This window comes from Tamandua tetradactyla, chromosome 1 (genome assembly GCF_023851605.1).
Source record: "Tamandua tetradactyla isolate mTamTet1 chromosome 1, mTamTet1.pri, whole genome shotgun sequence".
NCBI lineage: Eukaryota > Metazoa > Chordata > Mammalia > Pilosa > Myrmecophagidae > Tamandua > Tamandua tetradactyla.
The window spans coordinates 193,430,189-193,444,223 of NC_135327.1; the positions used below are offsets into that span (position 1 = coordinate 193,430,189).

Here is a 14,035-nt window from a genome sequence, read left to right on the forward strand (position 1 = left end):
ACATTACATTTCACCCTTGGAGATCACAATGTACAGAAATACATTTCAGAATCTGTGGTGTTGAGAGAACTGTTTACTTTAAACCAATTGTTCATATAATTATATCTTGGGGGCTAACATTCCAGAGAAAACCAGCCTTGAAATATTGTTGTACAGTAATATTTATTATAGCTCACTGGCAAGCTCATTTTCTGGCTTCCCTCAGAATTTCAATACAGCCATTCTTTTTACATGAACATGAACCCTCTGAAAGTTAGGAGTTCTTTGCCTGGAGTACAACCCTGCTCAAGATTATAGATATTTGGTGTTGTACAATGTTCATCCTTTTTCTAGCCTTCTACTCATATCATGTTTATTTTAAACATTTGCTTAAGAACTTTCCACACTAAACTTGCTGTCTGTAATGCTCCCTGATATAGCCATTCATCTTCATTATTTTGTCTTGACCCAGCTTTTATTGTTTGCTTAGATATTCACTCTTCGGAATTTCATTTACTCTCTCAGCTTCAAATAGCACTTGCATTCTAGAATTCGCAAATCAATACCTGCCAGAATCTCTTGCCTAAATTCTAGTTCTATACTTCTTAAAACCTTCAGTTTTATGTTTGTTGAACTCAGATTAGCCAAATTTTGCTGAAATTTCCTCAGGGAAAACTATGCAAAAATACTACGAACCTGCTGCAAAACTTCATCATTCATACAAACAGACAAACTAAAATTCAGACAACTTGCTTTATTGCTATCAGATCCAAAATATATCAATCAAAGCCACTTCTGCTACTATATCGGCACTTGCAATGAAAATGACTGAATTTAAACCCATAGTTTAGCATCATTCCGAATATAAATAAAAGTAGAACTGACGTTTAACAGACACCCTGATTCCTTCAACTCTGGGAATGTACTGGAGGGATTTCCTTCTGGTCTTAATTCAAGCTGGGATTCGGAGCCAGCTTAGCATTTAAGGGAAATTACCACTTAAGATGGTGGATACAGCTTATATCTCTTTTTATCAATGGATAGGATGTATAATTGGTTATTTTAAAGAAGAAAATCCTTTGTGGTTTCTCATATTCCTCACTGGTGTTACATTCTTGCTCAAAAATGGGCCCCTGTTCCTAAAATCTGTCTACCATGGGTTTGGATACTGATGTGGATTTTCAGGCAATATAAGTTCTGTTCTAACCTTGGATGTTCCACTCCACCTCAACTCCAATCAGCCTCTATCATCGCATACAATTGGCTAAGCCGTTTCTTAATATCAGCCTGATTTGGAGCACTACAGGATTTTGTGTGCACTCTTAAGTGTTGATCAAGTTTAGACTTACAAAAGAAACCCTTGCCACACTCTCCACAGGAAAATGGCCTCTCAGGCCTATGTATGCGCTGATGCGTAAGCATGTGTCCCCTTTCTCGGAAGTTTTTATCACACTCGGGGCAGTGGAAAGGTCTCTCCCCTGTGTGTAGGCGTTGGTGGGTGAGCAGCTGTGACTTCAGGCGGAAACTCTTGTCACACTTGGAACACTGAAAAGGCTTTTCTCCTGTGTGTACTCTCAAGTGTTGGGTGAGCTTAAACTGTGTGGTAAAGCTCTTTCTACACTTCCCACAAGAAAACGGCCTCTCTTTGCTGTGGGTGCGCTGGTGAATCTTCAGAACGTCCTTCAGGCGGAAGCTCTTGTCACACTCAGGGCAATGGAAGGGCTTTTCCCCACTGTGCACTCTCAGGTGATCACGGAGCTTACAATGCTGGGTGAAGACTCGGCCACATATACTGCATGAAAATGGCTTCTCTCCAGTGTGTCTGACCCCTTTCAGTTTGTTCTTCAGACAGAAACTCTTATCATAGTCATTACATTGGAAGTGCCCCTGTTCCCGTCGGATATTCTGATGAGAGCCTAACTGGAAATGGCATTTAATTTCTCCTGAATTTACAAATTTTTTGCTTCCTGAAATTGAAAACATAATTTCAGTCAGTATTCTTTTTAATGTTCTACAATGATATGGATATATGCTACCAGTAAAGTGATCCATAACAGTGACATTTGATGGCCTAGAAATCTAGCTTCTACTGAGCAACACAATCAAATGCTTATCATTGTGGTTATATTTCATGACCAAAAGGAATTCTGTGACAGTCTGCTGAAACTAAACTGAAGAGACATATCTTAGGATAATAATTTCTTGGAATGATGTTCCCATTTGGCTTTCTCATTTTCTACTTTATTATTAACTTTTAAGAATTCAAAAATCTCAGACTCTCCCATTATGACAAGCAACAAAAGTAGTGAGCCAATTTCTAAGCATTCAAACAGAGGTGACAGTCTCCAGATAGGAAGGAAGCAATTTTGGTCACAGAACTGTATAATCAGTCTCTGAGTTTGGTATTTTCCCAACTCCTAATAAGAATATGTTACATTTATTGAACCCTTACTGTGTGCGATGTGTCATTTTAACACTTTAATACATGAACCGATTTAATCCTATGATGTAAGTATGTTTATTGTTTTCATTTTATAGAAAAATAAATTTAAATACCAAGAGGTATTGAATAACTTGCCCAAGGTCACCAGAAAAGGCTCTAGAATCCAAGCCCAATCACTATACTAACTGCCTTTCTCTAGAATATACCTGAACTCAAGCCTCAGCCTGGTCAAATATGAAGACATAAAAGACCTGGGAATATGAAACTGGAGTGTGACATCTCAAGTTCAGGGCCCTGATTTCTTTTTTTTTTTTTTACTAGATATAATTATCATACTATTTTATTTAATCCAGTGAACAATATCATTAACCTTATTTTATAGCTGAGAAAACAGACAGAGGAAGTATGAGTTATCTGTCATGACTACACAGCCAGTGAGAGCTGAGAATAGGGTGAAGGAATGTGGCAGACCTCAAAAAGATGCTTAAATAGATGCTTAAACAGAAAAAAAAAAATGTGATATTTACTTCAGTGAAGTCTTTTGAGTTCCTTCACATTGCAGTTATAAAAAAGAAAAGCATGACTTTCACCCTAGAATATATATATGTATAATTTTTTTTTAAATACAGTTTTATTGTGATATATTCACATACCATACAAACCATCTGAAGTATACAATCACTGGCTCACAGTATCATCACGTGGTTGTGCATACATTTCCATGATTAATTTTGGAACATTTTCATTACCCAGAAAGGAAATAAAAATAAAAAGTAAAACCCAATCCATACTCCTTATCCCCCGCCCCCACTAACCCATAGTATTGGTGTGGTACATCTGTTAACTATTAATGAAAGAATATTAAAATATTACTGTTAACCATAGTCCATAGTTTGTAATAGGTATATTTTTCCCCATGTATACATCTATTTTTTTTTAACATTTGTTCCCATTATTTATTTATTTTTAATCCATATGTTTTGTTCATCTGTCCATACCATAGATAAAAAGAGCATCAGACAAAAGAAGTTCTCTGGGGGTGACTCAGGCCTAATTTTTTTGTTTTAACATGGGCAAGCACCAGGAATCAAACCCAGGTCTCTGGCATGGCTGGTGAGAACTCTGCCATTGAGCCACCATTGCCTGCTCCAGGCCTAATTTTAAGCAGGCTTAGCCTATCCTTTGCAGGGATAAGTTTCATATGAACAAACCCCAAAAACTGAGAGCTTGGCCTATTGATTTGGTTGTCTTCACTGCTTGTGAGAATATCAGGAATTCTCCAAATGGGGAAGTTGAATTTTTCCCCTTTCTCAGGGCCCTGATTTCTTAATACTCACCCTCAAACATCTGTCCCTCAGTAACTGGATCAAAATGCTTATGAGCAGAGGAACAAATGTTGTTTTCTGATGTCTGTGATTCTTTCCAATTTCTGAATGGATGTCCCCCTTGTTCAATCCAGGATATTAATTCTGGCTTGGGATATCTGCCATCTGCACAGAGAAGTCAGAGAGAGTAATTTGGTTTCCTTGAGCACTAAATTTAAAGCACACTAAATTGTTTCTAAGTTTTTCAAAATTCACTGCTGGGGCAACATATGAAAAGATATACAAAAATACAGTGGAATATAGATGTACACAAAGAGGAACAAAACTGACTATATACCATAATAGTGCTTCCTAGTTTACCTGGACCTGTTAGATCAATTGTGTTGTTTTCATTTTGTCATGGTCTTCGTTTATCTAACAATATCAATCACAGAAGGTCAAGTATTGTATGATTCCATTTATATGAAATGTCTAGAATAGGCAAATCCATAGAAACATAAAGGAGATCAGCAATTGCAGGGACAGGGAGGAAGGGAGGAATGGGGAGTGACTGCTAATGGGTGCAGTTTCTTTGTGGGAATGATGAACATGCACTGAAATTCCATAGTGGTGCTGGTTGCACAACTCTGTTAATATATGAAAAACCACTGACTTCTACACTTTAAATTGGTGAATTTTATGGAATATGAGTTATATCTCAATAAAGCTCTTTCTAAAATATATTTTCATTAAAATCGCAATTTTAGAAAGTTGGGGAAAAGGGTCAAAACTAGCCTCACCATCATAATACAATAATGAATGCAACTTTTATATATTCCTTTTCAGTCTTTCTTACTATATAAAAATTAAAAATTATTTAAATTGTAATATATATGATCCCATATATACTGATAATATATTGCTGTGGAAAAAGAGCAGGCCACAAACAAGTATTTAGATTATGATACAATTTTTGAAATCTATATACATATCATACAAACAAAATTCTGAAGGAGCAATAACAATATACTAATGGTAGCTATCTTTCGGGAGGAATTATGAGTAATTACCTTCTTTTAAAATATATTATCTATTTTGTTTTATTAAGCATACATTTCTTTTAAAATCTGAAATAGAACAAGGCAATTTTATTATTGTTTATATATATATCAAATATACTATTTCTTATCTTGCCAGTCTTCCTGCTTTTTTTCCAGTTTTATTGAGCTATATTCACATATCATACAACCCACTCAAAGTGTTGAGTTGTACAATCAATGATTCACAGTATCTTCACATAGTTGTGCAAAAACACACTCAATTTTAGAATATTTTCATTATTCAGAGGGAAAAAACAAGAAAAATCAACACATATCATATCCTTTATCTTCCCCATTATTGACCCAGAGGATTGGTGTGACACATTTTTTAATCTTGATCAAAGGATATTAAAACAACTACTGTTAACTACAGTCCATAATTTGCAGTAGGTGCATTTTCCCTATATAGCACTCTATTATTTTACTCTTTGTAATATTGACATACATTTGTTCTAGTTCATGAAAGAACATTTATTTACTATTAATTACCATCATCTTCCACCAAAGGATTCACTGTTACACAGTCCTGTTTTATGCTCTAGCTTTCCTTCAATTGACATACTCTACTCTAAACCTCCCCCTTTCAATCATAATCACACACATAATTTAGTACTGTTAATTGTACTCACCATATTGTGCTACCATTACTTCTATCCATTTTCAAACATTCAAATTCAACCTAGTTAAAAATTCTGCACACATTAAGTATCTGCTCCCCACTCTCTACCCACGTTCTACTGCCTGTTAAACTATATTCTGTATTTTAACTGTATGGGCTTACTTATAATTAGCTCATACTAGTGAGATCATACAATATTTGTCCTTTTGCAGCTGACATATTTCACTTAACATAATGTTCTCAAGGATCATCCTTATCCATTCCTTCTTACTTTGAACAATATTCCATATGTATATACCACACTTTCTTTATCCATTCATCATTTGATGGACTTTTGGGTTGCTTCCATTTTTTGGCAACTGTGAATAGTGCTGCTATGAACATTGGTATGCAAATGTCTGTTCACATTCCTGCTTTCAATCCTTCTGGGTATATACTTAGTATCGGGATTGCAAGATCATATGGCAGTTCTATACTCAGCTTCCTGAGGAGCCACCAAACTTCTTGTCAAAGACGCTGCACTATTCTATAATTCCACCAGCAGTGAATAAGTGTTCCTATTTCTTCACATCCTCACCAACAATTAGAGTTGGATAATGGTCATTCTACTAGGTGTGAAATGGTATCTCATTGCGGTTTTGATTTGCATTTCCCTAACAGTTAGTGATACTGAGCATATTTTCATGTGTTTTTTAAGGCATTTTTATTTCCTCTTCAGGACACTATGAATTGCTTTTATTTCGGTATGCATCCACATTTCAGCATTTAGTAGTCTGGAATGAATGTTTCGTTCATTTTAGTTTTGTTTTGTTTTTTGATGGTGCACAGTTGGGGAATCAAACCTGGGTTTCCCTCATGACAGGTGAGAATTCTACCACTGAGCTACCCATGAACTACCCTTTTGGTTCTTTTTATTATTATTATTATATTAAAATCAGGTAATGGTCTGACAATAAAAGGCTGCTTATGGAATACTGTTAAACTTTACCTACAGGATGTTAAATCCTTATAACTAAGGTTTTCCCCAGAAAAAGATTAATGGAAATATCAATTACTTTTCAGATTTGATATCTGCTACTCTGAAAGGTGGTTTTACACAAATACTATATTAAAAAATAAAACAAAACTTTAAGACACTATGAATTGCTTTTATTTCGGTATGCATCCACATTTTAGCATTTAATGGTCTTGAATGAACAGAAAAGTTGGAGAAGGCAGCAATTTCTCAGAAAGTCAAGCCTGCCAATTTCAGGGATCTGCTGTGCACACCGAATTCTTTCTGAATCCCTGCTGAGGATCGTAGAGGCAGCAGCACCAAAACCAAAGTATGCACCTAATTCAAGGTTCTTTTTGTTCCAGTTGCAGATTCCAAATTAGACTCAAACGGACTACAAGGAAAATCAAATGAGAGCCCTGTTTAAAACTTCTTCAATTTTTAAAAGTAAAAGCAATTACAAGGAAAGAAAACAATTCATTCCGAGGGAATGTGTGTGCTTACAGGGGTCTTCATGTGGCCTTTCTCCCAGTTTAACCACCAAGGACTCTGAGAGCTGGCAGGTTTGAGCAACTCTGGTAAAGGTTCTTTTCACCATATCAAAACCTGAGCTAAAAAAAGAATACATCAGCTGGCAATGACAGCAGAGGGTGGCAGGGCTGAGGACCCAATTTTCATTTCCCAGGCTGGTGAAGAGTAAAGAAATGTGGTTCCAAACTAAATGACGGAGGTCAGAGGCTTTCCAGCCTTACTTGATGGCTTCTGGCCAAAGCAAGGTAGTGTGTGGAAAGCAGTGAATGAAGGAAGGGACGTCACAAGGAGGAAGGAAAAAGCAGCTCCCTTAATTGGCAGGGGTGGGGGGGGGTAGATATGGGGAAAGCCCTGAAAGAATTCCTAACCAAAGGCCAATTTCAGAAGGGAGAAGAATTGGGGATGAGGTGGGGATTACAATCTCTTCTTCAACCAAGATGGTAGTGAGAGTGGGGAAAGGGTGACGGCTTGGGATGGGGTAGTCATTTAAGACATGAAACAAGAAACCGGGGGGTGCAGATGAAGCACCCACATGCAGCCAGCACCCAGCAGTAGTCCCAGCCTTGGGACCTGAAACCTTCACATCTAGTCTCAAAAGCCACCCCAATCTGGAAGGGTGTTGGAGGGAGAGAAGGAAGGAGAAAGGAAGGGGGAGAAGGCAGAGACCCCAGGCCACATAATCAGCAGCAAGGTGATTGTGTGATGTGTCTTCTCACAGTTAAGTTAGATGTGCCCCACCAGTTATGATGGGAACCAATTTAAATACACTTTTTTTTTTTTTTTTTTTTTTTTTGCATGGGCAGGTACTGGGAATTGAACTCTGGTCTCCAGCATGGCAGGTGTGAACTCTGCATGCTGAGCCACCGTGGCCCAGGCTAAATACACTTTCATGATCCCAGAAGTTCAATTACATAGAAAGTGCTTACACTGGACAGTACAATCTGTTATAGCACAACTTATATATTTCAAATGGACAAAAAATTAGTATCATTTACAGTATCTTAACAGTAAATTACAGTAAATTCTAATCTTGCTTTGAATGGGAACTTCTTTTCCAGTATTTTGAGGTCTATCAAGACAGATCTAGAAAATTTACTACTGTGGAAAATAAAGACTGCTTAAATTGAATGGGGGTGGGGGGAGAGCCTGTGGTTTTTCTTTTTGATTAACTACTGTAACGTCCTTTAGGCAACTGAGGGAGTTTCATATTTTCTTTAGACATCATTAGGCATCAAAGCTCTTGCAGGACAAATTTGATGCTGTATGAATTCTGCCATTTTGCCGGCACTGACATGGCTCTGGGGTTCACCATTCCATTAGAACTATTAACTCCATTCATATTAATTTTTGTTACAAATCTTACAAAGGGGGGTGCTTCTGGGTATTTAGGTCCACATTCTATTTTTTTCCCCTATTATTTATTTTTATTCCATATGTTCTACTCCTTTGTTGACAAGGTAGATAAATGGAGCATCAGACACAAGGTTTTCACAATCACACAGTAACATTGTGACAGCTGTATCATTATGCAGTCATCCTCAAGAAACATGGCTACTGGAACACAACTCTACATTTTCAGGCAGTTTCCTCCAGCCTCTCTATTACATCTTGAATAACAAGATGATATCTACTTGATGCATAAGAACAACCTCCAGGATAACCTCTCGACTCTGTTTGGAATCTCTCAACCATTGACACTTTGTCTCATTTCCCTCTTCCCCCTTTTGGTCGAGAAGGTTTTCTAAATCCCTTGATGCTGAGTCTAAGCTCATTCCAAGATCTCCGCCCCACGTTGCCAGGAAGGTACACACCCTTGGAGTCATTTCCCATATAGAGAAGGGGAGGGTGGTGAGACAGCTGGTGTGTTGGCTGGAGAGAGAGGCCACATCTGAGCAACAAAAGAGGCTCTCTTGGGGGTGACTCTTAGGCCTAAATTTTAAGTAGACTTGATCTATCCTTTGTGGGGTTAAGTTTCACATGAACAAAACCCAAGACTGGGGGCTCAGCCTATAGCTTTGGTTGTCCACACTGCTTGTGAGAATATCAGAATTCAACTTGGGGAAGTTGAATTTCTCCCCGTTCTCACCATTCCCCGAAGGGGGCTTTGCAAATACTTTTCCATTCACTGATCAAATCACTCTGGGATTCATTGGGGCATCACTCTGGACAAACAAACAAAGGCTCATGTCCTACCTGAGATCCTAGTACTTATGATGTTCAATCAAACTATCTACATAAGTTATATTAGGAAATGCTCTAGGCAAAATATTAATTTTCTACCAAATAAACATTTTTTGCTTTAGTCTCACACAGAAGGTGACATTTAAAAATATTAATCACCATCTATTTTCAGCACCCTGCAATGACATTCCTTTCTTCTTCCTCATGCAAAAACATTTTTAAAATTGTACATTGTACATTTCACTATTATTATACACTCTAGGCATTACTAGATTATACCATCTCAATCTTTAACATCTACCTTTCTTTCTGATTTCATTTATGTTCCCGCCCTCCTCCCTTTATCATTCTCACATGCAGCTTCATTCAGTGTTTTAACATAGTTGTATTACAGTTAGGTAGTATTGTGCTATACATTTTTGAGTTTTTGTATCCAGTCCTGTTGCACAGTCTGTATCCCTTCAGCTCCAATTACCGAATATCTTACCCTATTTCTATCTCTTGATGGTCTCTTTTACCAATGAAATATTCCAAGTTTATTCACTAATGTCAGTTCATATCAGTGAGACCATACAGTATTTGTCCTTGGTTTTTGGCTAGTCTCACTTAGTATAATGTTCTCAAGGTCCATGTTGTTACATACTTCATATGTTTATTCTGTCTTACAGCTGCATAATACTCCATCGTATGTATATACCACAGTTTGTTTAGCCACTCCTCTGTTGATGGACATTTTGGCTGTTTCCATCTCCTTGCAATTGTAAATAATGCTGCTATAAACACTGGTGCGCAAATGTCCGTTTGTGTCTTTGCCCTTATGTCCTCTGAGTAGATACCTAGCAATGGTATTGCTGGGTCATATGGCAATTCTATATTCAGCTTTTTGAGGAACCGCCAAACTGCCTTCCACAGCGGTTGCACCGTTTGACATTCCGACCAACAGTGAATAACTGTGCCTCTTTCTCCACATCCTCTCCAGCACTTGTCATTTTCTGTTTTGTTGATAATGGCCATTCTGGTGGGTGGGAGATGATATCTCATTGTGGTTTTGATTTGCATTTCTCTAATGGCCAGGGATGTTGAGCATCTCTTCATGTGCCTTTTGACCATTTGTATTTCCTCTTCTGAGAAGTGTCTGTTCAAGTCTTTTTCCCATTTTGTAATTGGATTGGCTGTCTTTTTGTTGTTGAGTTGAACAATCTCTCTATAAATTCTGGATACTAGACCTTTATCTGATATGTCGTTTCCAAATATTGTCTCCCATTGTGTAGGCTGTCTTTTTACTTTCTTGATGAAGTTCTTTGATGCACAAAAGTGTTTAATTTTGAGTAGTTACCAGTTATTTGTTTCTTTCTTCACTGCTCTTGCTTTGGGTGTAAGGTCTATATAAACCACCTCCAATTGTAAGATTCATAAGATATCTCCATACATTTTCCTCTAACTGTTTTATGGTCTTAGACCTAATGTTTAGATCTTTGATCCATTTTAAGTTAACTTTTGTATAGGGTGTGAAATATGGGTCCTCTTTCATTCTTTTGCATATGGATATCCAGTTCTCTAGGCACCATTTATTGAAGAGACTGTTCTGTCCCAGGTGAGTTGGCTTGACTGCCTTATCAAAGATCAAATGTCCACAGATGAGAGGGTCTATATCTGAGCACTCTATCGATTCCATTGGTCAATGTATCTATCTTTATGCCAGTACCATGCTGTTTTGACCACTGTGGCTTCATAATATGCCTAAAGTCAGGCAGCGTGAGACCTCCAGCTTTGTTTTTTTCCCTCAAGATAGTTTTAGCAATTTGGGGCACCGTGCCCTTCCAGATAAATTTGCTTATTGGTTTTTCTATTTCTGAAAAGTAAGTTGTTGGGATTTTGATTGGTATTGCATTGAATCTGTAAATCAATTTAGGTAGGATTGACATCTTAACTATATTTAGTCTTCCAATCCATGAACACGGTATGCCCTTCCATCTATTTAGGTCTTCTGTGATTTCTTTTAACAGTTTCTTGTAGTTTTCTTTGTATAGGTCTTTTGTCTCTTTAGTTAAATTTATTCCTAAGTATTTTATTCTTTTAGTTGCAATTGTAAATGGAATTCGTTTCTTGATTTCCCCTCAGATTGTTCACTGCTAGGGTATAGAAATGCTACAGATTTTTGAACGTTGATCATGTAACCTGCTGCTTTGCTGTACTCGTTTATTAGCTCTAGTAGTTTTGCTGTGGATTTTTCAGGGTTTTTGACGTATAGTATCATATCATCTGCAAACAGTGATAGTTTTACTTCTTCCTTTCCAATTTTGATGCCTTGTATTTCTTTTTCTTGTCTAATTGCTCTGGCTAGAACCTCCAACACGATGTTGAATAACAATGGTGATAGTGGATATCCATGTCTTGTTCCTGATCTTAGGGGGAAAGTTTTCAGTTTTTCCCCATTGAGGATGATATTAGCTGTGAGTTTTTCACATATTCCCTTTATCATTTTAAGGCAGTTCCCTTGTATTCCTATCCTTTGAAGTGTTTTCAACAGGAAAGGATGTTGAATCTTGTCAAATGCCTTCTCTGCATCAATTGAGATGATCATGTGATTTTTCTGCTTTGATTTGTTGATATGGTGTATTACATTAATTGATTTTCTTATGTTGAGCCATCCTTGCATATCTGGGATGAATCCTACCTGGTCATGATGTATAATTCTTTTAATGTGTAGCTGGATTCGATTTTCTAGAATTTTGTTGAGGATTTTTGTATCTATATTCATTAGAGACATTGGTCTGTAGTTTTCTTTTTTGTAATATCTTTGCCTGGTTTTGGTATGAGGGTGATGTTGGCTTCATAGAATGAATCAGGTAGCTTTCCCTCCACTTCAATTTTTTTGAAGAGTTTGAGCAGGGTTGGTACTAATTCTTTCTGGCTGTCTGGTAGAATTCACATGTGAAGCTGTCTGGTCCTGGACTTTTCTTTTTGGGAAGCTTTTGAATGACTGATTCAATTTCTTTACTTGTGATTGGTTTGTTGAGGTCATCTATTTCTTCTTGAGTCAAAGTTGGTTGTTCATGCCTTTCTAGGAACTTGTCCATTTCATCTACATTGTTGTATTGATTAGCATAAAGTTGTTCATAGTATCCTGTTATTACCTCCTTTATTTCTGTGAGGTCAGTGATTATGTCTCCTCTTCCATTTCTGATCGTATTTATTTGCATCCTCTCTCTTCTTCTTTTTTTCAGTTTTGCTAAGGGCCCATCAATCTTATTGATTTTCTCATAGAACCAACTTCTGGTCTTACTGACTTTCTCAATTGTTTTCATGTTCTCAATTTCATTTATTTCTGCTCTAATCTTTGTTATTTCTTTCCTTTTGCTTGCTTTGGGGTTAGTTTGCTGTTCTTTCTCCAGTTCTTCCAAGTGGACAGTTAATTCCTGAATTTTTGCCCTTTCTTCTTTTTTTGATATAGGCATTTAAGGCAATAAATTTTCCTCTTAGCACTGCCTTTGTGTGTCCCATAGGTTTTGATATGTTGTGTTTTCATTTTCATTCGCCTCGAGATATTTACTAATTTCTCTTGTAATTTCTTCCTTGACCCTTTGGTTGTTTAAGAGTGTGTTGTTGAGCTTCCATGTATTTGTGAATTTTCTGGCACTCTGCCTATTATTGATTTCCAACTTCATTCCTTTATGATCTGAGAAAGTGTTGTGTATGATTTCAATCTTTTTAAATTTGTTGAGACTTGCTTTGTGACCCAGCATATGGTCTATCTTTGAGAATGATCCATGAGCACTTGAGAAAAGGTGTATCCTGCTGTTGTGGGGTGTAATGTCCTATAAATGTCTGTTAAGTCTAGCTCATTTATTGTAATATTCAAATTCTCTGTTTCTTTATTGATCCTCTGTCTAGATGTTCTGTCCATTGATGAGAGTGGGGAATTGAAGTCTCCAACTATTATGGTAGATGTGTCTATTTCCCTTTTCAGTATTTGCAGTGTATGCCTCACGTATTTTAGGGCATTCTGGTTCGGTGCATAAATATTTATGATTGTTATGTCTTCTTGTTGAATTGTTCCTTTTATTAGTAGATAGTATCCTTCTTTGTCTCTTTTAACTGTTTTACATTTGAAGTCTAATTTGTTGGATATTAGTATAGGTATTCCTGCTCTTTTCTGGCTGTTATTTGCATGAAATATCTTTTCCCAACCTTTCACTTTCAACCTATGTTTATCTTTGGGTCTAAGATGTGTTTCCTGTAGACAGCATATAGAAGGATCCTGTTTTTTAATCCATTCTGCCAGCCTATGTCTTTTGATTGGGGAGTTTAGTCCATTAACATTTAGTGTTAGTACTGGTTGGGTAGTACTTTCCTCTACCATTTTGCCTTTTGTAATTATATATAATATCTAATTTTCCTTCTTTCTACACTCTTCTCCACACCTCTCTCTTCTGTCTTTTCATATCTTTCTCTAGTGCTCCCTTTAGTATTTCTTGCAGAGCTGGTCTCTTGGTCACAAATTCTCTCGGTGATTTTTTGTCTGAAAATGTTTTAATTTCTCCCTCATTTTTGAAGGACAATTTTTCTGGGTATAGAATTCTTGGTTGGCAGTTTTTCTCTTTTAGTAATTTAAATATATCATCCCACTGTCTTCTCGCCTCCATGGTTTCTGCCGAGAAATCTACACATAGTCTTATTGGGTTTCCCTTGTGTGTGATGGATTGCTTTTCTCTTGCTGCTTTCAAGATCCTCTCTTTCTCTTTGACCTCTGACATTCTAACTAGTAAGTGTCTTGGAGAACGTCTATTTGGATCTATTCTCTGTGGGGTGCGCTGCACTTCTTGGATTTGTAATTTAAGGTCTTTCTCAAGAGTTGGGAAATTTTCAGTGATAATTTCTTCT

General features: G+C 37.0%; 1 protein-coding gene and 1 long non-coding RNA gene across 4 annotated transcripts in view; one reads left to right on the top strand and one right to left on the bottom strand.

The window, feature by feature from the left end:
• The window catches only part of LOC143673990 (uncharacterized), a 147,744-nt gene that overhangs the window by 130,477 nt on the left and 3,232 nt on the right, over nucleotides 1-14,035 (top strand). The gene's annotated exons all lie outside the window — the stretch shown is intronic.
• Nucleotides 144-14,035, bottom strand: part of LOC143673974 (uncharacterized) — a 41,866-nt gene continuing 27,974 nt past the window's right edge. For all 3 annotated transcript variants that reach the window (XM_077149152.1, XM_077149162.1, XM_077149171.1), the window contains exons 3-4: nucleotides 3,760-3,912; nucleotides 144-1,946 (exon numbers count right to left, since the gene is read on the bottom strand). In XM_077149152.1, the coding sequence (XP_077005267.1) occupies nucleotides 1,207-1,946; nucleotides 3,760-3,912 (893 nt within the window). In that variant the 3' untranslated portion in view covers nucleotides 144-1,206. The remainder of the gene's footprint in view (nucleotides 1,947-3,759; nucleotides 3,913-14,035) is intronic.